The 21580-nt window shown below is 43.5% G+C and overlaps 3 protein-coding genes across 3 annotated transcripts in view; all 3 read left to right on the forward strand.

The window, feature by feature from the left end:
- LOC133621993 (class I histocompatibility antigen, F10 alpha chain-like) overlaps positions 1-21580 on the forward strand; it is a 76866-nt gene that overhangs the window by 23214 nt on the left and 32072 nt on the right. The window lies entirely within an intron of this gene.
- On the forward strand, positions 2144-4144 carry LOC133622754 (uncharacterized; the record flags this gene model as incomplete). The annotated part of the gene is made up of 5 exons (XM_072913568.1): positions 2144-3221; positions 3387-3466; positions 3589-3652; positions 3696-3713; positions 4095-4144. Coding segments are annotated over 5 exons (1290 nt in total), but the record flags the coding sequence as incomplete, so codon positions are not given.
- On the forward strand, positions 9531-11178 carry LOC140678962 (major histocompatibility complex class I-related gene protein-like). Its single transcript, XM_072913569.1, has 3 exons — positions 9531-9537; positions 10373-10681; positions 11153-11178. Exons 1-3 carry the CDS (start codon positions 9531-9533, stop codon positions 11176-11178), a joined length of 342 nt encoding a protein of 113 aa, XP_072769670.1.

The raw sequence follows: 21580 nt of genomic DNA on the forward strand, positions 1-21580 counted from the left end.
TTCTCTCAATCTTTACCTCCATCCACACCTTCTCTCTATCTTAACCTCCGTTCTCATCTTCTCTCCATCTTTACCTCCTTTCACACCTTCTCTCCATCTTTACCTCCTTTCACACCTTCTCTCCATCTTTACCTCCATCCACACCTTCTCTCCATCTTTACCTCCATCCACACCTTATTTCTATCTTAACCTCCGTTCTCATCTTCTCTCCATCTTTACCTCCATCTACACCTTCTCTCCATCTTTACCTCCATCCACACTTTCTCTCCATCTTTATTTCCATCCACACCTTCTCTCCATCTTTACCTCCATCCACACCTTCTCTCATCTTTACCTCCATCCACACCATCTCTCCATCTTAACCTCCGTTCTCATCTTCTCTCCATCTTTACCTCCATTCACACCTTCTCTCCATCTTTACCTCCATCCACACCTTCTCTCCATCTTTACTTCCATCCACACTTTCTCTCTATCTTAACCTCTGTTCTCATCTTCTCTCCATCTTTACCTCCATCCACACCTTCTCTTCATCTTTACCTCCATCCACACCTTCTTTCTATCTTAACCTCCGTTCTCATCTTCTCTCCATCTTTACCTCCATCTACACCTTCTCTCCATCTTTACCTCCATCCACACCGTCTTTCCATCTTTACCTCCATCCACACCTTCTCTCCATCTTTACCTCCATCCACACCTTCTCTCATCTTTACCTCCATCCACACCATCTCTCCATCTTAACCTCCGTTCTCATCTTCTCTCCATCTTTACCTCCATTCACACCTTCTCTCCATCTTTACCTCCATCCACACCTTCTCTCCATCTTTACTTCCATCCACACTTTCTCTCTATCTTAACCTCTGTTCTCATCTTCTCTCCATCTTTACCTCCATCCACACCTTCTCTTCATCTTTACCTCCATCCACACCTTCTTTCTATCTTAACCTCCGTTCTCATCTTCTCTCCATCTTTACCTCCATCTACACCTTCTCTCCATCTTTACCTCCATCCACACCGTCTTTCCATCTTTACCTCCATCCACACCTTCTCTCCATCTTTACCTCCATCCACACCTTCTCTCCATCTTTACCTCCATTCACACCTTCTCTCCATCTTTACCTCCATCCACACCTTCTCTCTATCTTTACCTCCATCCACACTTTCTCTCCATCTTTACCTCCATTCACACCTTCCCTCTATCTTTACCTCCATCCACACCTTCTCTCCATCTTTACCTCCATCCACACCTTCTCTCCTTCTTTACCTCCATCCACCCCTCCTTTCCATCTTTACCTCCATCCACACCTTCTCTCCATCTTTACCTCCATCCACACCTTCTCTCTATCTTTACCTCCATCCACACTTTCTCTCCATCTTTACCTCCATTCACACCTTCCCTCTATCTTTACCTCCATCCACAACTTCTTTCCATCTTTACCTCCATCCACACCTTCTCTCCATCTTTACCTCCATCCACACCTTCTCTCCATCTTTACTTCCATCCACACTTTCTCTCTATCTTAACCTCTGTTCTCATCTTCTCTCCATCTTTACCTCCATCCACACCTTCTCTCCATCTTTACCTCCATCCACACCTTCTCTTCATCTTTACCTCCATCCACACCTTCTTTCTATCTTAACCTCCGTTCTCATCTTCTCTCCATCTTTACCTCCATCTACACCTTCTCTCCATCTTTACCTCCATCCACAACGTCTTTCCATCTTTACCTCCATCCACACCTTCTCTCCATCTTTACCTCCATCCACACCTTCTCTCCATCTTTACCTCCATTCACACCTTCTCTCCATCTTTACCTCCATCCACACCTTCTCTCTATCTTTACCTCCATCCACACCTTCTCTCCATCTTTACCTCCATCCACACCTTCTCTCCATCTTTACCTCCATCCACACCTTCTCTCTATCTTTACCTCAATCCACACCTTCTCTCCATCTTTACCTCCATCCACACCTTCTCTCTATCTTTACCTCCATCCACACTTTCTCTCCATCTTTACCTCCATTCACACCTTCCCTCTATCTTTACCTCCATCCACACCTTCTCTCCATCTTTATCTCCATCCACACTTTCTCTTCATCTTTACCTCCATCCACCCCTCTTCTCAATCTTTACCTCCATCCACACCTTTTCTCCATCTTTACCTCCATCCACACCTTCTCTCCATCTTTAATTCCATCCACACATTCTCTCCATCTTTATCTCCATCCACATCTTCTCTCCATCTTTACTTCCATCAACACCTTCTCTCCCTTTTTACCTCCATCCACATCGTCTCTCCATCTTTACCTCTGTCCACACCTTTTCTCCATCTTTACTTCCATCCACCCCTCTTCTCCATCTTTACCTCCATCCACACCTTCTCTCTATCTTTACCTCCATCCACTCCTCTCCATCTTTACCTCCATCCACAACTTCTCTCCATCTTTACCTCCATCCACACCTTCTCTCCATCTTTACCTTGATCCACACCTTCTCTCCATCTTTACCTCCATCGACACCTTCTCTCCATCTTTACCTCCATCCACACCTTCTCTCCATTTTTACCTCCATCCACACCTTCTCTCCATCTTAACCTCCATCCACACCTTCTCTCCATCTTTACCTCCACCCACACCTTCTCTCCATCTTTACCTCCATCCACACCTTCTCCCCATCTTTACCTCCATTCACACCTTCTCTCTATCTTTACTTCCATCCACACCTTCTCTCCATCTTTACCTCCATCCACACCTTCTTTCCATCATTACCTCAATCCACACCTTCTCTCCATTTCCTCCATCCACACCTTCTCTCCATCTTTACCTCCATCCACACCTTCTCTCCATCTTTACCTCCATCCACACCTTCTCCCCACGTTGTCTTCTGTTCACACGTGACATCACTTCCTGTGCAGAGCTTCCAGAGGTGTTCCTCCTCCAGAAGACGCCATCCTCTCCAGTCACCTGCATGGCGACAGGTTTCTACCCCGACTTAGCCGACCTGTTTTGGAGGAAAGACGGCGAGCAGATCTTCGAGGACGTGGAGCACGGAGAGCTGCTCCCCAACCACGATGGAACCTTCCAGATGTCGGTGGAGCTGAAAGTGGAGGTGACGGCCGAGGTGGAGGGCAAGTACGAATGTGTGTTCCAGCTGTCTGGCGTCAAGGAGGACCTGGTCACCAAGCTGGAGAGAAGAAGCATCCTGAGCAACGCAAGCCATGAAGGTGAGAAAGACACATTTAGTTGGAGATGTTTCCCATCACAAGTCCACCTGTCACCATTATTGATCCATGTCACCATGACAACGCTTGACGTCTGCATGCAAAGTAGTCATTAAGGTTTCCTCTTCATGCTTTGTCACTCCACTTGTGCTTTTTTGCTCTCCACAGACAACTGGAGCGTCGCCCTCGCTGCCACAGCGGCGGTCGTCGCTGTGGCGGCCGTCCTGGCGGCCATCATCATCGTCATGGTCAGGCGTCACAGAAACAGACAAGGTGAGGGACACCAATGTCCTCCGTCTTCTTCTTCTTCTTCTTCTTCTTCTCGGTCCAGGCCGTGAGTTGATGATTTCATCCGGGCTGCATGTTTTAGTTGCCTTCCAGCCAAACACTCAAAGATCCACAGAGACAGAGCGCACACTCTCACATAGAAACACGTGAGGAAAAAGTCCATTTCACCTTGTTTCACTTTCATTTCAGCCCAGTACGATCCAGCTCGTAAGTAAAACATCTTTTCTTTGAGCCGCAAGAAACAAAGCCGTGGTGAAGCGTCACTCACATGGAGGTCTGATGTGGACCTTTGTTACAAGTTTAGCCTGAAAATCCCAACTTGAGCTGACTCCTTCACAATAAAAGACCCTCCTGTGAGCACACGCAATACAAAGTGTGGCATATCTCACGTTTGACATGAGTCCTCATGATGAGGATCAGCCAAATGAGACCTCAAGTGTGCTGACTCATCAAGAAGGTATCCTAGTCAGGAAGTAGAAGAGCAGCACTCTGCTTCTTCATGTTTCCAAGTCACACCTCAAAGATCTGATGTGAGTGACGAGGCACCTTCTGGATGTTCTTCCTTCACCGTTTGCGTTTGTCCCGCAGCTCGCCACGGCGGCGTGGAGCTCTCCGAGAAGGTGGCGGCTGAAGGCTGAGTAAGTCTGCACCTCCAAATGTTCTTGTGTGAAGATGATGTTCAACTTGCTTCTGTTGGGAATGTGCTGAGTCATCTTCTTCCTCCAGGATGCTTTGTGCACTGGAACACAGAGAGATGTCTCCATCGCTGAGGGACGTCATGGAGATGTGCTTTGTTCTTCATCCCACTGCTCCTCACGCTATTCCATCTATTCTTCTTTGGCCGTTAAAATACTTTCAACATCAAACGTCGGTGGCTAGAAAATCCTTCGGGGCTCACGTTTCATGGCCTTGACATCATGACGAGGATTTCTTCTTTCTTTGAATGGCCGCTGCTTATGATCAATATCACATTGTGTCACATCTCTGTCAATAAATCCGTTTGTTCTCCACTCGCCTCGCACTGCTTTCTTGGTGACCAGGAAGGCTCTCGCTCATAACAATGGTAGAAATAGGTCATTTTTATTTATCTTGTATTTTTTCATTCAAAACTTAAATCCCTAGATCAGTTTCAGGTTCATCTGTCCATATCATATTCTTTTTTTAATATTTTATGCCCTTTTTGTCAAAACCCTGTTTTGTTATGGCAAAACCACTAAATAATAATGTTTACTAAACGTAATTGCAATCTTAAATAGGTCAATAATTTATAACATCATTGATTTTAATTCATTATTTTTTGAACAATGACAATTAAAAAATGCCTTAAAAATGTATTTATTTTTTTACTTTCAACACTTAAGTCTCTCGATAAACTTAAGATCCATCCCTCGTTTCTGTGACGACCTGTCACGTCAGGTGTCACATGGTCTGTTTGCGTTTGTGTTTATCTCCTAGTCAGCGCTCTTATTTTGGTCCCACTTCCTGTTTGTCTCTCTGAGCGCTTTTCCCTCCTCACCTGTCGCTGATTGGCAGCCTGGCCACACCTGGTCATGGGGTGAGGGTGATGGGTCAAATGCAGAGGATAATCTCACCACACCTAGTGTGTGTGTGACAATCATTGCTACTTTAACTTGAACTAACCAGCTGGCTTCTATTTATGCCTGCCTCGCCCTCCAGTCAGGGCTCAAGGATTGTTTTGTTAAAGGTTACTCTGGTTTGCTGTATGCTGCTTATGCTTCTGTGCACTTCCCTGCTGCACCTCCTTGTGCTCCCTGTGGGAATTAAAAGACTCTCACCTGCACGTCGTCTTCCTGTCTCCTGCATCTTGGGGTCACAACTAGAGCAGCCATGCGAGTACGTGACAGCTTTTTCATTTTTTTTTTGTTTTTGCCCTTTTAGTCAAAAACCTTTTGTTTTTAAGGCAAACACAAAATATCCAATATTTTCCCGGAAAAAAATATTTTGAAGTCAAATGTTTTAAGTGACGTATTGGAGCCTTGAATAGTTTAAATACTTTATAATAACATTGAGTTTGATTCATTATTATTTTTGAGCAATGACAGCTTTAAAGAGAAAACAACCTGCATGGCAGCTTTATTACAATCAACAATGCAACTTTTCTTTGTTACATTTCACCTGTTTTCACCTCTTTTATTACACTACTTAGGTTTTTTTATATAGTATTTGTAGAATGTGTCGTGTGCCGTTAAAAGATTAGCTGCGGGCCGCAAATTCCGCCAAAGAATGTTTTTATTGGGTTATCTCACAAAATGAAACAGAAAATCTTGATATTGCTTTTACTTCTGCTATCAGGCAATGTGCAACCAAATCCAGGACCCAGCTTCAATAACATCAGTACTGCTGATGAATTTAGAGCCGGGTCAGGCCTCCATTTCAATAATAAGAGTCTCCTGCCAAAATTAGACTTAGTCAAAAGCTGGATTCCAGCAAGAAAATGCAGACTTCCTTATCTTATCTTAAGGTGGCTAAGTAAAGCAGTCTCTGACAAGGACGTTGCTATTAACGCATATAATGTCTTCCCATGCCATCGTCCTGGAAAAGGTGGAGGAGCGGCCATATATTTAAAAAACACATTTCTTGTTATCTTATTGTCAATCACTAAACCAGTGGTTCTTAACCTGGGTTCCATGGAACCCTAGGGGTTCGGTGAGTCGGCCTCAGGGGTTCGGCGGAGGTCAAGACACACCCGACTCATCGTGTAAATACAAACTTCTCCCTATCAGCGTATTACGGATACGGCAACAGCTGACTGATTTGCAGGTGTGTAATTTGTTGTGAGTTTATGCACTGTGTTGGTTTTGTTCTTTGAACAAGGTGATGTTCATGCACGCTTCATTTTATGCACCAGTACAAAAACATGGTAACACTTTAGTATGGGGAACATATTCACCATTAATTAGTTGCTTATTAACATGCAGATTAGTAACATATTGGCTCTTAACTAGTCATTATTAAGTACTTATTAACGCCTTATTCGGCATGGCCTTATTATAACCCTAACCCTCTCACCCTGACCCTAACCCTCTCACCCTGACCCTAACCCATACTTACCAACCCTCCCGATTTTCCCGGGAGACTCCCGAATTTAAGTGCCCCTCCCGTAAATCTCCCGGGACAACCATTCTCCCGAATTTCTCCCGATTTCCACCCGGACAACAATATTGGGGGCGTGCCTTAAAGGCACTGCCTTTAGCGTCCTCTACATCCTGTCTTCACGTCCACTGTTCCTCCAAACAAACAGCATGCCGGCCAAGTCACACAATATTTGCGGCTTTTACACACACTTAAGTGAATGCAATTCATACTTGGTCAACAGCCATGGAGGTCACACTGAGGGTGGCCGTACAAACAACTTTAACACTGTTACAAATATGCGCCACACTGTGAACCCACACCAAACAAGAATGACAAACTTTCGGGAGAACATCCGCACCGTAACACAACATAAACACAACAGAACAAATACCCAGAACCCCTTGCAGCACTAACTCCTCCGGGACGCTAGAATATACACCCCCGCTTTGGCCAACCAGTCAGAGACTAAGAGCCACTTTTTTTTTACTGTGTTACTGCAAAGAGCCACATCCTACACATGAGCACACATGAACATCACCCCATCCCTTCCTCACGCGCACAAACACACACACACACACACACACACACACACACACACACACACACACACACACACACACACACACACACACACACACACACACACACACACACACACACACACACACACACACACACACACACAACCTCTGCTCAGCCAGATTTATTGTAAATGTCACACACCAACATGACTCCTACAGTACTAAGACCACAGGCCAGTTATTTTCAACAATTAACATTGTGTGCACTGTCTCACACACACATACTTGCCAACCTTGAGACCTCCGATTTCGGGAGGTGGGGGGTGGGTGGCGTGGTCGGGGGTGGGGTGGGGGCGTGGTTGGGGGCGTGGTTAAGAGGAGAGGAGTATATTTACAGCTAGAATTCACCAACTCGAGTATTTAATATATATATATATATATATGAAATATATATATATATATTATATATATATATTATATATATTATATATATATATATATATATATATATATATATATATATATATATATATATATATATATATATATATATATATATGTATGAAATACTTGAATTTCAGTGAATTCTAGCTATATATATATTTATTTATTTTATTATGTATATAAAAAAAAAGAAATACTTGAATTTCAGTGTTCATTTATTTACACATATACACACACATAACACTCATCTACTCATTGTTGTACTTGAAAGTACAATGCAATACAATTCCGGGGCAATGGCACCTATCAAATACACAGTAATGAAAACACAGTTGTTCTACTAACTGTACTGTGTTATGAGAGTAGAGTATGTGTGTGTGTGGCCCTTTAATAGGTGAGCATGTGAGGTGAGTGACGTCAGTGAGTGTGTGGGCGAGAGAAGAGAGGGAGCGGTAGCGTGAGTGCGGGGAGGGACTAGTTGGTTTTGTGTTGGATTGGCTGTGTGCAAGCAATCAATAAAGCAAGATTTGCAACTAATCGCTGGACTTATCATTCACCCTAAAGTCGTCCGCTGTGGAGACCCACAGCGGACGGGTAAGGTGAAGGGTGTTGCCCCGAGCATACATCGGCCCTGGAGAAGTGTCTCCCCTGCGCTCTTCGACTACGGTCTCGTTCTTCTGCTTGGTCTCCTTGTGTGCGCACACTGGACTCAGGTCCGCATTCAGCCGGAGCTGGAGGCCACGCCCCATCCAGCTCCGGCTGAATTCCGGGAGATTTTCGGGAGAAAATTTCTTCCGGGAGGTTTGCGGGAGAGGCGCTGAATTTCGGGAGTCTCCCGGAAAATCCGGGAGGGTTGGCAAGTATGCACACACACAAACTCTCAGTTTAACCAAGTCCACAAACAAAAATATAATATTTTTTCTCTTACTATGCATGTTGCTTAGTGGGACTTCTGGCACTTGTTGTGGACAATCCTCTTCAAATCTTGCTAGTATTCTGTTAATTGCCACTCGAAGAAATTATTTCACATAGGTATCAGTCAGAACAGATCGATGCTTTGATTTCACATGTTTCAGGGTAGAAGACACAGACTTGCAGACGTATTTTGACCCAAACATTGACAGTATCTCGTTTGACATTGGGGTATTTTTCCATTGGAACACTTTTCCAGAACTCAATGGTCCCTTCCCTTCAAGCAGCTTTCAGTTGGTCCTCCTCACAAAGATCAATCATCTCCAACTCAGCCTCAGCCTCATCTGTGACGAGCGGGGCTTTCAAACAGTCCGTATCCGCATTAAATGGGTCGACGAGGAATGTAATCTGTGGCCTTTTCAGTTGGAGATCATGGAACCGGGTCACAAAGCTTTCGTGCAGGTTTTTAACCAGTGTCGCATAGCTGTCTCTTTTCTTTTTCAGGGCGGTGCTGGTGACTTTTAGCAGAGTGGGAAAATGCGTTAAATCTCCCTTTTAAATATGCGCCTTGAACAGCTTCAGTTTGTTGATGAACGCAAACACACTTTGCACCAGGTCAGGCAGCATTTTTAACTTACCCTGCAGGGTCAGGTTCAGTCTGTCCAAGTGACACAGCATGTCCACCAAAAAGGCCAGATCCATAATCCACTCGAGGTCCGAGAGCTCGGGATAGTCCTCGTCCTTCTCTTCCATGAACAGTTTCACAGCATCCAAAAGCTCAAAAAAGCGAGAGTACCTTACCTTTTGACAGCCACTTCACAGTGCAGTGCAGCGGCAGGTCAACTGGAAACCCTTGGTCCAGCTCAGCGATAAGATTCCTGCATGTGTGCGGATGTAGTTGACCATTTCCATCACGGGCTTCATGACGTTGTCTAAATTCAATGATTTAGACACGAGTTGCTCCCTGTGGCTAATGCAGTGGAAATTCCAAAACTCGGAAAATGTTTGGTCAGCTTTGCACAGCCCCACAAGCCCATTCACAGATCCCATCATGGCTGGTGGTCCATCTGTGGCTATTGCAGTAAGTTTCTGTATGGGCAGATTTGCTTTCGCAAATGCAGCCATCTGTCACAACGTAGACTGTGGGGGATTTGTTTTCCCGAGATGCAAGTAAAGTTGGAGTGGACATGGCGTGAAGGTAAATACATGATTTATTTCCGACTATAAATAGTGTACAAACAAAAGGCGCTTGCAGCGGAGGCACAAAACTTAATGCTGGAAAAAAAACTAGCACTAAGACGTAAACTATGGACATGAAACCAAAGACACTAACTGTGGCATTGATAAACAAAACTTACTTGCGGTGACGTCAACAGGGCAGCATGGACTATGAAACAAGCAGCGTGAACTAAGCGTGAAACCGTAAACATGGCATGAAGCAGAGTGATGTCGCCAGACCATCCACCCCTCTTCTCCATCTTTACCTCCATACGCACCTTCTCTCCATCTTTACCTCCATCCACCCCTCTTCTCCACCTTTACCTCCATCCACCCCTCTTCTCCATCTTTACCTCCATCCACACCTTCTCTCCATCTTTACCTCCATCCACACCTTCTCTCCATCTTTACCTCCATCCACACCTTCTCTCCATCTTTACCTCATCCACACATTCTCTCCATCTTTACCTCCATCCACACCTTCTCTCCATCTTTACCTCCATCCACACCTTCTCTCCATCTTTACCTCCATCCACACCTTGTCTCCATCTTTACCTCCATCCACACCTTGTCTCCATCTTTACCTCCATCCACACCTTCTCTCCATCTTTACCTCCATCCACACCTTCTCCCCACGTTGTCTTCTGTTCACACGTGACATCACTTCCTGTGCAGAGCTTCCAGAGGTGTTCCTCCTCCAGAAGACACCATCCTCTCCAGTCACCTGCATGGCGACAGGTTTCTACCCCGACTTAGCCGACCTGTTTTGGAGGAAAGACGGCGAGCAGATCTTCGAGGACGTGGAGCACGGAGAGCTGCTCCCCAACCACGACGGAACCTTCCAGATGTCGGTGGAGCTGAAAGTGGAGGTGACGGCCGAGGTGGAGGGCAAGTACGAATGTGTGTTCCAGCTGTCTGGCGTCAAGGAGGACCTGGTCACCAAGCTGGAGAGAAGAAGCATCCTGAGCAACGCAAGCCATGAAGGTGAGAAAGACACATTTAGTTGGAGATGTTTCCCATCACAAGTCCACCTGTCACCATTATTGATCCATGTCACCATGACAACGCTTCACGTCTGCATGCAAAGTAGTCATGAAGGTTTCCTCTTCATGCTTTGTCACTCCACTTGTGCTTTTTTGCTCTCCACAGACAACTGGAGCGTCGCCCTCGCTGCCACGGCGGCGGTCGTCGCTGTGGCGGCCGTCCTGGCGGCCATCATCATCGTCATGGTCAGGCGTCAGAGAAACAGACAAGGTGAGGGACACCAATGTCCTCCGTCTTCTTCTTCTTCTTCTTCTTCTCGGTCCAGGCCGTGAGTTGATGCTTTCATCCGGGCTGCATGTTTTAGTTGCCTTCCAGCCAAACACTCAAAGATCCACAGAGACGGAGCGCACACTCTCATATAGAAACACGTGAGGAAAAAGTCCATTTCACCTTGTTTCACTTTCATTTCAGCCCAGTACGATGCAGCTCGTAAGTAAAACATCTTTTCTTTGAGCCGCAAGAAACAAAGCCGTGGTGAAGCGTCACTCACATGGAGGTCTGATGTGGACCTTTGTTACAAGTTTAGCCTGAAAATCCCAACTTGAGCTGACTCCTTCACAATAAAAGACCCTCCTGTGAGCACACACAATACAAAGTGTGGCATATCTCACGTTTGACATGAGTCTTCATGATGAGGATCAGCCAAATGAGACCTCAAGTGTGCTGACTCATCAAGAAGGTATCCTAGTCAGGAAGTAGAAGAGCAGCACTCTGCTTCTTCATGTTTCCAAGTCACACCTCAAAGATCTGATGTGAGTGACGAGGCACCTTCTGGATGTTCTTCCTTCACCGTTTACGTTTGTCCCGCAGCTCAAGAAGGTGGCGGCTGAAGGCTGAGTAAGTCTGCACCTCCAAATGTTCTTGTGTGAAGATGATGTTCAACTTGCTTCTGTTGGGAATGTGCTGAGTCATCTTCTTCCTCCAGGATGCTTTGTGCACTGGAACACAGAGAGATGTCTCCATCGCTGAGGGACGTCATGGAGATGTGCTTTGTTCTTCATCCCACTGCTCCTCACGCTATTCCATCTATTCTTCTTTGGCCGTTAAAATACTTTCAACATCAAACGTTGGTGGCTATAAAACCATTCGGGGCTCACGTTTCATGGCCTTGACATCATGACGAGGATTTCTTCTTTCTTTGAATGGCCGCTGCTTATGATCAATATCACATTGTGTCACATCTCTGTCAATAAATCCGTTTGTTCTCCACTCGCCTCGCACTGCTTTCTTGGCGACCAGGAAGGCTCTCGCTCATAACAATGGTAGAAATAGCTCATTTTTATTTATCTTGTATTTTTTCATTCAACACTTAAATCCCTAGATCAGTTTCATGCTTATCTGTCCATATCATATTCTTTTTTTAATATTGTATGCCCTTTTTGTCAAAACCCTGTTTTGTTATGGCAAAACCACTAAATAATAATGTTTACTAAACGTAATTGCAATCTTAAATACGTCAATAATTCATAACATCATTGATTTTAATTCATTATTTTTTGAGCAATGACAATTAAAAAATGCCTTAAAAATGTATTTATTTTTTTACTTTCAACACTTAAGTCTCTCGATAAACTTCAGATCCATCCCTCGTTTCTGTGACGACCTGTCACGTCAGGTGTCACATGGTCTGTTTGCGTTTGTGTTTATCTCCTAGTCAGCGCTCTTATTTTGGTCCCACTTCCTGTTTGTCTCCCTGAGCGCTTTTCCCTCCTCACCTGTCGCTGATTGGCAGCCTGGCCACACCTGGTCATGGGGTGAGGGTGATGGGTCAAATGCAGAGGATAATCTCACCACACCTAGTGTGTGTGTGACAATCATTGCTACTTTAACTTGAACTAGCCAGCTGGCTTCTATTTATGCCTGCCTCGCCCTCCAGTCAGGGCTCAAGGATTGTTTTGTTAAAGGTTACTCTGGTTTGCTGTATGCTGCTTATGCTTCTGTGCACTTCCCTGCTGCACCTCCTTGTGCTCCCTGTGGGAATTAAAAGACTCTCACCTGCTTGTCGTCCTCCTGTCTCCTGCATCTTGGGGTCACAACTAGAGCAGCCATGCGAGTACGTGACAGCTTCTTCATTTTTTATTTGTTTTTGCCCTTTTAGTCAAAAACCTTTTGTTTTTAAGGCAAACACCAAATATCCAATATTTTCCCGGAAAAATATTTTGAAGTCAAATGTTTAAAGTGACTTAATTGGAGTCTTAAATAGTTTAAATAATTGATAATAACATGGAGTTTGATTCATTATTATTTTTGAGCAATGACAGCTTTAAAGAGAAAACAACCTGCATGGCAGCTTTATTACAATCAACAATGCAACTTTTCTTTGTTACATTTCACCTGTTTTCACCTCTTTTATTACACTATTTGTTTTTTTATATATATTATTTGTAGAATGTGTCGTGGGCCGTTAAAAGATTAGCTGCGGGCAGCAAATTCCGCCAAAGAATGTTTTCATTGGGTTATCTCACAAAATGAAACAGAAAATTCTTATATCGCTTTTACTTCTGCTATCAGGCAATGTGCAACCAAATCCAGGACCCAGCTTCAATAACATCAGTACTGCTGATGAATTTAGAGCCGGGTCAGGCCTCCATTTCAATAATAGGAGTCTCCTGCCAAAATTAGACTTAGTCAAAATCTGGATTCCAGCAAGAAAATGCAGACTTCCTTATCTTATCTTAAGGTGGCTAAGTAAAGCAGTCTCTGACAAGGACGTTGCTATTAATGCATATAATGTCTTCCCATGCCATCGTCCTGGAAAAGGTGGAGGAGTGGCCATATATTTAAAAAACACATTTCTTGTTATCTTATTGTCAATCACTAAACCAGTGGTTCTTAACCTGGGTTCCATGGAACCCTAGGGGTTCGGTGAGTCGGCCTCAGGGGTTCGGCGGAGGTCAAGACACACCCGACTCATCGTGTAAATACAAACTTCTCCCTATCGGCGTATTACGGATACGGCAACAGCTGACTGATTTGCAGGTGTGTAATTTGTTGTGAGTTTATGCACTGTGTTGGTTTTGTTCTTTGAACAAGGTGATGTTCATGGACGCTTCATTTTATGCACCTGTACAAAAAACATGTTAACACTTTAGTATGGGGAACATATTCATCATTAATTAGTTGCTTATTAACATGCAAATTAGTAACATATTGGCTCTTAACTAGTCATTATAAAGTACTTATTAACGCCTTATTCGGCATGGCCTTATTATAACCCTAACCCTTTAACCCTGACCCTAACCCTCTAACCCTGACCCTAACCCATACTTGCCAACCCTCCCGATTTTCCCGGGAGACTCCCGAATTTAAGTGCCCCTCCCGTAAATCTCCCGGGACAACCATTCTCCCGAATTTCTCCCGATTTCCACCTGTACAACAATATTGGGGGCGTGCCTTAAAGGCACTGCCTTTAGCGTCCTCTACATCCTGTCTTCACGTCCGCTGTTCCTCCAAACAAACAGCGTGCCGGCCAAGTCACACAATATTTGCGGCTTTTACACACACTTAAGTGAATGCAATTCATACTTGGTCAACAGCCATGGAGGTCACACTGAGGGTGGCCGTACAAACAACTTTAACACTGTTACAAATATGCGCCACACTGTGAACCCACACCAAACAAGAATGACAAACTTTCGGGAGAACATCCGCACCGTAACACAACATAAACACAACAGAACAAATACCCAGAACCCCTTGCAGCACTAACTCCTCCGGGACGCTACAATATACACCCCCTACTTAATTGATGATGTAGAGCAGGGTTGGCCAACCAGTCAGAGACTAAGAGCCACTTTTTTTTACTGTGTTACTGCAAAGAGCCACATCCTACACATGAGCACACATGAACATCACCCCATCCCTTCCTCACGCGCACAAACACACACACACACACACACACACACACACACACACACACACACACACACACACACACAAACCTCTGCTCAGCCAGATTTATTGTAAATGTCACACACCAACATGACTCCTACAGTACTAAGACCACAGGCCACTTATTTTCAACAATTAACATTGTGTGCACTGTCTCACACACACATACTTGCCAACCTTGAGAGCTCTGATTTCGGGAGGTGGGGGGTGGGTGGCGTGGTCGGAGGTGGGGTGGGGGGTGTGGTTGGGGGCGTGGTTAAGAGGAGAGGAGCATATTTACAGCCAGAATTCACCAACTCGAGTATTTTCATATATATATACGTATGAAATACTTGAATTTCAGTGAATTCTAGCTATATATATATTTATTTATTTTATTATGTATATAAATAAAAGAAATACTTGAATTTCAGTGTTCATTTATTTACACATATACACACACTTAACACTCATGTACTCATTGTTGTACTTGAAAGTACAATGCAATACAATTCCGGGGCAATGGCACCTATCAAATACACAGTAATGAAAACACCGTTGATCTACTAACTGTACTGTGTGTTATGAGAGTAGAGTATGTGTGTGTGTGGCCCTTTAATAGGTGAGCATGTGAGGTGAGTGACGTCAGTGAGTGTGTGGGCGAGAGAAGAGAGGGAGCGGTAGCGTGAGTGCGGGGAGGGACTAGTTTGTTTTGTGTTGGATTGGCTGTGTGCAAGCAATCAATAAAGCAAGATTTGCAACTAATCGCTGGACTCATCATTCACCCTAAAGTCGTCCGCTGTGGAGACCCACAGCTCATACATCGGCCCTGGAGAAGTGTCTCCCCTGCGCTCTTCGACTACGGTCTCGTTCTTCTGCTTGGTCTCCACACAATATATGCAATATTTTTTCCACATAAAACATTTTAAAGTGAATGTTTTTAATGTTGATAAACATTTTTTTTTTTTTTTACAGTAATCATTAACTTTAGAATTTGATGCCAGCAACACGTGACAAAGAAGTTGGGAAAGGTGGCAATAAATACTGATAAAGTTGAGGAATGCTCATCAAACACTTATTTGGAACATCCCACAGGTGAACAGGCAAATTGGGAACAGGTGGGTGCCATGATTGAGTATAAAAGTAGACTCCATGAAATGCTCAGTCATTCACAAACAAGGATGGGGCGAGGGTCACCACTTTGTCAACAAATGCGTGAGCAAATTGTTGAACAGTTTAAGAAAAACCTTTCTCAACCAGCTGTTGCAAGGAATTTAGGGATTTCACCATCTACGGTCCGTAATATCATCAAAGGGTTCAGAGAATCTGGAGAAATCACTGCACGTAAGCAGCTAAGCCCGTGACCTTTGATCCCTCAGGCTGTACTTCATCAACAAGCGACATCTGTAAAGGATATCACCACATGGGCTCAGGAACACTTCAGAAACCCACTGTCAGTAATTACAGTTGGTTGCTACATTTGTAAGTGCAAGTTAAAACTCTCCTATGCAAGGCGAAAACCGTTTATCAACAACACCCAGAAACGCCGTCGGCTTCCCTGGGCCTGAGCTCATCTAAGATGGACTGATACAAAGTGGAAAAGTGTTCTGTGGTCTGACGAGTCCACATTTCAAATCGTTTTTGGAAACTGTGGACGTCGTGTCCTCCGGACCAAAGAGGAAAAGAACCATCCGGATTGTTATAGGCGCAAAGTTGAAAGCCAGCATCTGTAATGGTATGGGAGTGTATTAATGCCCAAGACATGGGTAACTTACACATCTGTGAAGGCGCCATTAATGCTGAAAGGTACATACAGGTTTTGGAGCAACATATGTTGCCATCCAAGCAACGTTACCATGGACGCCCCTGCTTATTTCAGCAAGACAATGCCAAGCCATGTGTTACATCAACGTGGCTTCATAGTAAAAGAGTGCGGGTACTAGACTGGCCTGCCTGTAGTCCAGACCTGTCTCCCATTGAAAATGTGTGGCGCATTATGAAGCCTAAAATAGCACAACGGAGACCCCCGGACTGTTGAACAACTTAAGCTGTACATCAAGCAAGAATGGGAAAGAATTCCACCTAAGAAGCTCAAAAAATGTGTCTTCTTAGTTAAAGTTAAAAGTTAAAGTACCAATGATTGTCACACACACACTAGGTGTGGCGAGATTATTCTCTGCATTTGACCCATCACCCTTGATCACCCCCTGGGAGGTGAGGGGAGCAGTGGGCAGCAGCGGTGGCCGCGCCCGGGAATCATTTTGGTGATTCCCAAACGTTTACTGAGTGTTGTTAAAAGGAAAGGCCATGTAACACAGTGGTGAACATGCCCTTTCCCAACTACTTTGACACGTGTTGCAGCCATCAAAATTTAAGTTAATTATTATTTGCAAAAAAAAAAATAAAGTTTGAGTTTGAACATCAAATATCTTGTCTTTGTAGTGCATTCAATTGAATATGGGTTGAAAAGGATTTGCAAATCATTGCATTCCGTTTATATTTACATGTAACACAATTTCCCAACTCATATGGAAACGGGGTTTGTATTTTTAAATTTGTAATTTTTTTTTTTAATTGTAATTTTTTCTAATAGAGTTAAGAGCCGCATGAAACCATGAGGCTCGCGAGCCACGGGTTGGCTAGCCCTGGTCTAGAGTCCCATTAGGCTACTGTTTACTTACCTGAATCGGTGCAGAAAGGTATAAATATAAAAGCGACCATTAAAAAAGATATTTCAAATGGGATGGAGTGGATTTTTACACTCTTAATAAAAATATTGTTTTTGAAGATTGAAAGCATTTATCATCAGCAAGACGTTACTGACCTCACTTCATTTGACACTCACAAGCATTTAGAGAAGAAACCATTAGATGCACCAATGTCTTTACATCTGAGGGCTCCACTAATTAAACATTAAGTTTAAAGGGGAACATTATCACAATTTCAGAAGGGTTAAAACCATTAAAAATCAGTTCCCAGTGGCTTATTTTATTTTTCGAAGTTTTTTTCAAAATTTTACCCATCACGCAATATCCCTAAAAAAAGCTTCAAAGTGCCTGATTTTAACCATCGTTATAAACACCCGTCCATCTTCTTGTGACGTCACATAGTGATGCCAACTCAAACAAACATGCTATAGCGACATTAGCTCGGATTCAGACTCGGATTTCAGTGGCTTAAGCGATTCAACAGATTACGAATGTATTGAAATGGATGGTTGTAGTGTGGAGGCAGGTAGCGAAAACGAAATTGAAGAAGAAACTGAAGCTATTGAGCCATATCGGTTTGAACCGTATGCAAGCGAAACAGACGAAAACGACACGACAGCCAGCGACACGGGAGAAAGCGAGGACGAATTCGGCGATCGCCTTCTAACCAACGATTGGTATGTGTTTGTTTGGCATTAAAGGAAACTAACAACTATGAACTAGGTTTACAGCATATGAAATACATTTGGCAACAACATGCACTTTGAGAGTGCAGACAGCCCAATTTTCATCAATTAATATATTCTGTAGACATACCCTCATCCGCGCTCTTTTCCTGAAAACTGATCTGTCCAGTTTTGGAGTTGATGTCAGCAGGCCAGGGAAGCTAGGGTCGATAGGGGGTTTAGCTCGCTCGTCTGCGGGAACAAACAGCCGCCATTGCTTGCCGTGCTACCGAGGTCCTTGGTCCCTGAATTGCTCACACACTCCGGCAGATTCAATGGGGGTCTGGCGGCAGATTTCTTTGACTTTATCGTTGGAAATGCATCTGCTTTGAGTGTCGCAGGATATCCACACATTCTTGCCATCTCTGTCGTAGCATAGCTTTCGTCGGTCAAGTGTGCGGAACAAACGTCCAATTTCTTGCCACTTTCGCATCTTTGGGCCACTGGTGCAACTTGAATCCGTCCCTGTTCGTGTTGTTACACCCTCCGACAACACACCGACGAGGCATGATGTCTCCAAGGTACGGAAAACAGTCGAAAAAACGGAAAATAACAGAGCTGATTTGACTCGGTGTTTGAGAAAATGGCGGATTGCTTCCCGATGTGACGCCACGTTGTGACGTCATCGCTCCGAGAGCGAATATTAGAAAAGCGTTTAATTCACCAAAATTCACCCATTTAGAGTTCGGAAATCGGTTAAAAAAATATATGGTCTTTTTTCTGCAACATCAAGGTATATATTGACGCTTACATAGGTCTGGTGATAATGTTCCCCTTTAAGTTAAGGATAAGTTTGTTTGCAGTTGATTTCCTGCTACACATATTAGTCTCATCTACAATTCATGTCTGCTGTTGTTTTTATGTGTGAAGTTCATATTTTGTCTGTGAAGTTGACCGGGAGGAAGTCGCTACTACCACAAAATAAAATACAAGTCGCAACACCATAAAAATGAGTGTTTTTTACGTGAAAGTAAAGGAAAGTAATATAATGGATGTATATAGTGTAATATATTTGTAATCTTTTAATGGCTGTTAAGTAGAGGAGACACGGACATCAGCATGGATCTACAAGAGCTTTATTTTTCAACTCACGTGTAAGCAAATGCGTCACAGAGTGAATCTCGGTCCTTCAAAATCGCTATTTCTTTGGAATCAAAGTAAATAATATATACAAATAAATATATATACATATATTATATATAGCATTATTATACTATTATTTGAGCACTACTGATAAGTGATGCACCGAAAATCCAGTCGTCTTAAAAAGACTTTGCTCACCAAAACCGGATGTTGTGGTTGTGGGACTTTGGAGCGTTTGGACTGTCAAAAACAATCAGATCTTTGTCACTTGAGGGCAAACAAATAATCAGATTTGGTGTGCAGTGTAAACGGGTCATAAGACCTGCTCAGTGGCCTTGTGGTTAGAGTGTCCGCCCTGAGACTAAAAGGTCGTGAATTCAAACCCCAACCGAGTCATACCAAAGAATGGGACCCACCGCCTCCCTGCTTGGCACTCAGCATCAAGGGTTGAAATTGGGGGTTAAATCACCAAAATGATTCCCGAGCACAGCCACTGCTGCTGCTCACTGCTCCCCTCACGTCCCAGGGGGTGAACATGGGCATGGGTCAAACGCAGAGGATAATTTCACCACACCTAGTGTGTGTGTGACTATCGTTAGGACTTTAACTTTAAAATGATACCGAAGATATATTTTAATGACTCACTTATTTAATCACATCAAGGATTGTTCGTTACATTTGTTTACCTTCATAAATCATGTGCTGTGTGTTCTTAACTGAAAATACGAAATAAAGAGAAACATTTGATAGTTTCATCTTTTATATAGGCATAAGGCATTTCAAGAAATACAATATTAATAACTATATATGTATATGCCAATAATTATGTAGGATGAGGGTGCTAATGCACAATGTTATTAATGTACTCTTCTCTTATTATAAACAGGAGGCTGCAACAACAATGCCAACACACAGCAATTCCACTCAATCTAGGCCAAGCTGGCTGTACACTGTGGCATTGAACCCAGCAAAACTGGAAATGCCACAGCACAAGACAACACTAAGATCCTCCCTATGACGAAGGACTCGGAGGACAGCATTCCAGATGCCTTTGAGGTGGTGCCACCTCAGAACTGTCCCTTCCCGGACAACCGTGTCACATACATTGGTGGCTGGGTGGTAAGAAACATTCTCACCAGGCTAACGTGTCACACATGTAGATTTGTCTTAGTTACTACGGTCATACCACTTATTAATGAATAAACAATGGTGGACTTGTTATGTCTTTCATGAATATTCACAGTGTGTATTGTTCATGTTGAACAATAGGGTCCCAGAATAGAGCCCTGAGGAACCCCACAGGTCATAGCCATTTGGTCAGAGACACAGTTACCAATTCCAACAAAGTATGTCCTGTGATCGAGATAGGACTTGAACCAGTTAAGAGCAGAACCCGATATTCCCACCCACTTTTGTAACCTCTGTAATAAGATAGTATGGTCAACGGTGTCAAAGGCATCCCTCAGGTCCAGCAGAGCCAAGACTGAGACTTGTCCTGCATCCGCACAGGCGGATATCATTTGTCACTGTATCACTGTTTCAGTGCTGTGGTGGGACCTAAAGCCTGATTGGAAAGTATCAAACACATTGTTAAACAGGAGAAAGTCACCAAGGTGTTGGTAATGATGTATGGAAAGATGTACTGAAATTTCAATACAGACGATACCAGCTCTTTATGCTCTAATATCCATTCTCAAGTCAAAATATTGACAGTTTTGATACTTTAGTTATTTGAGATAATGTATATCATGAACATGAACACAGTGTAAAGTTACTAAATCACTGAGAGCTTGGCAAAATGAAACGCGATTGGTGGGAACTACTTTTTCTCCCGCAGAGGTAAGTACGTACATTGTGCTGCGCTCAGTCATTCAGTCGGTCATTTGTTTATGAAAATGAGTCAGTCAGTATTATAAAACAGCAAGTGTATGTTTCCTTTTATGTAGACTATTTGAAGACACTTCATACAGAGTTGACTATAGACAAGATAATGCATTTAGTGCAGAATATCACCACTATTTGTTTCGCCCTCTGACTTTATATCGTTTGAAGATGATTCCCCCAAGATCAGCAACACTTAAAATGCACTACTTTTTAAACATTACCAGACCCATTAAGTATATTTGCGTAAAGTATCAGTATCGGACCGGTATTGCCGATACCAGCCTGGATTTTACTCGGTATCAGATCTGAATTAAAATCAGTGGTATTGCACATCACCAGCTTTTGAGAGACACCTTTTTTCAGGACTTTGCCCAAAATTGGCAGGTTTGATATGGGCAGATTTTTGTTCAATACTGTGGCATAAAGACTATTACTTTTACCATTATAAGGTTCCATCGATCCATCCATTTTCTACCGCTTGTACCTTTATAATAAAAATGTTTACTACTCTGTACAAAATGATTGTTATTTACGGCGGTCACTCACCCTGTCTGGTCAACACGTACGTG

The sequence above is a fragment of the Nerophis lumbriciformis genome, linkage group LG07 (genome assembly GCF_033978685.3).
Source record: "Nerophis lumbriciformis linkage group LG07, RoL_Nlum_v2.1, whole genome shotgun sequence".
Taxonomy (NCBI): domain Eukaryota; kingdom Metazoa; phylum Chordata; class Actinopteri; order Syngnathiformes; family Syngnathidae; genus Nerophis; species Nerophis lumbriciformis.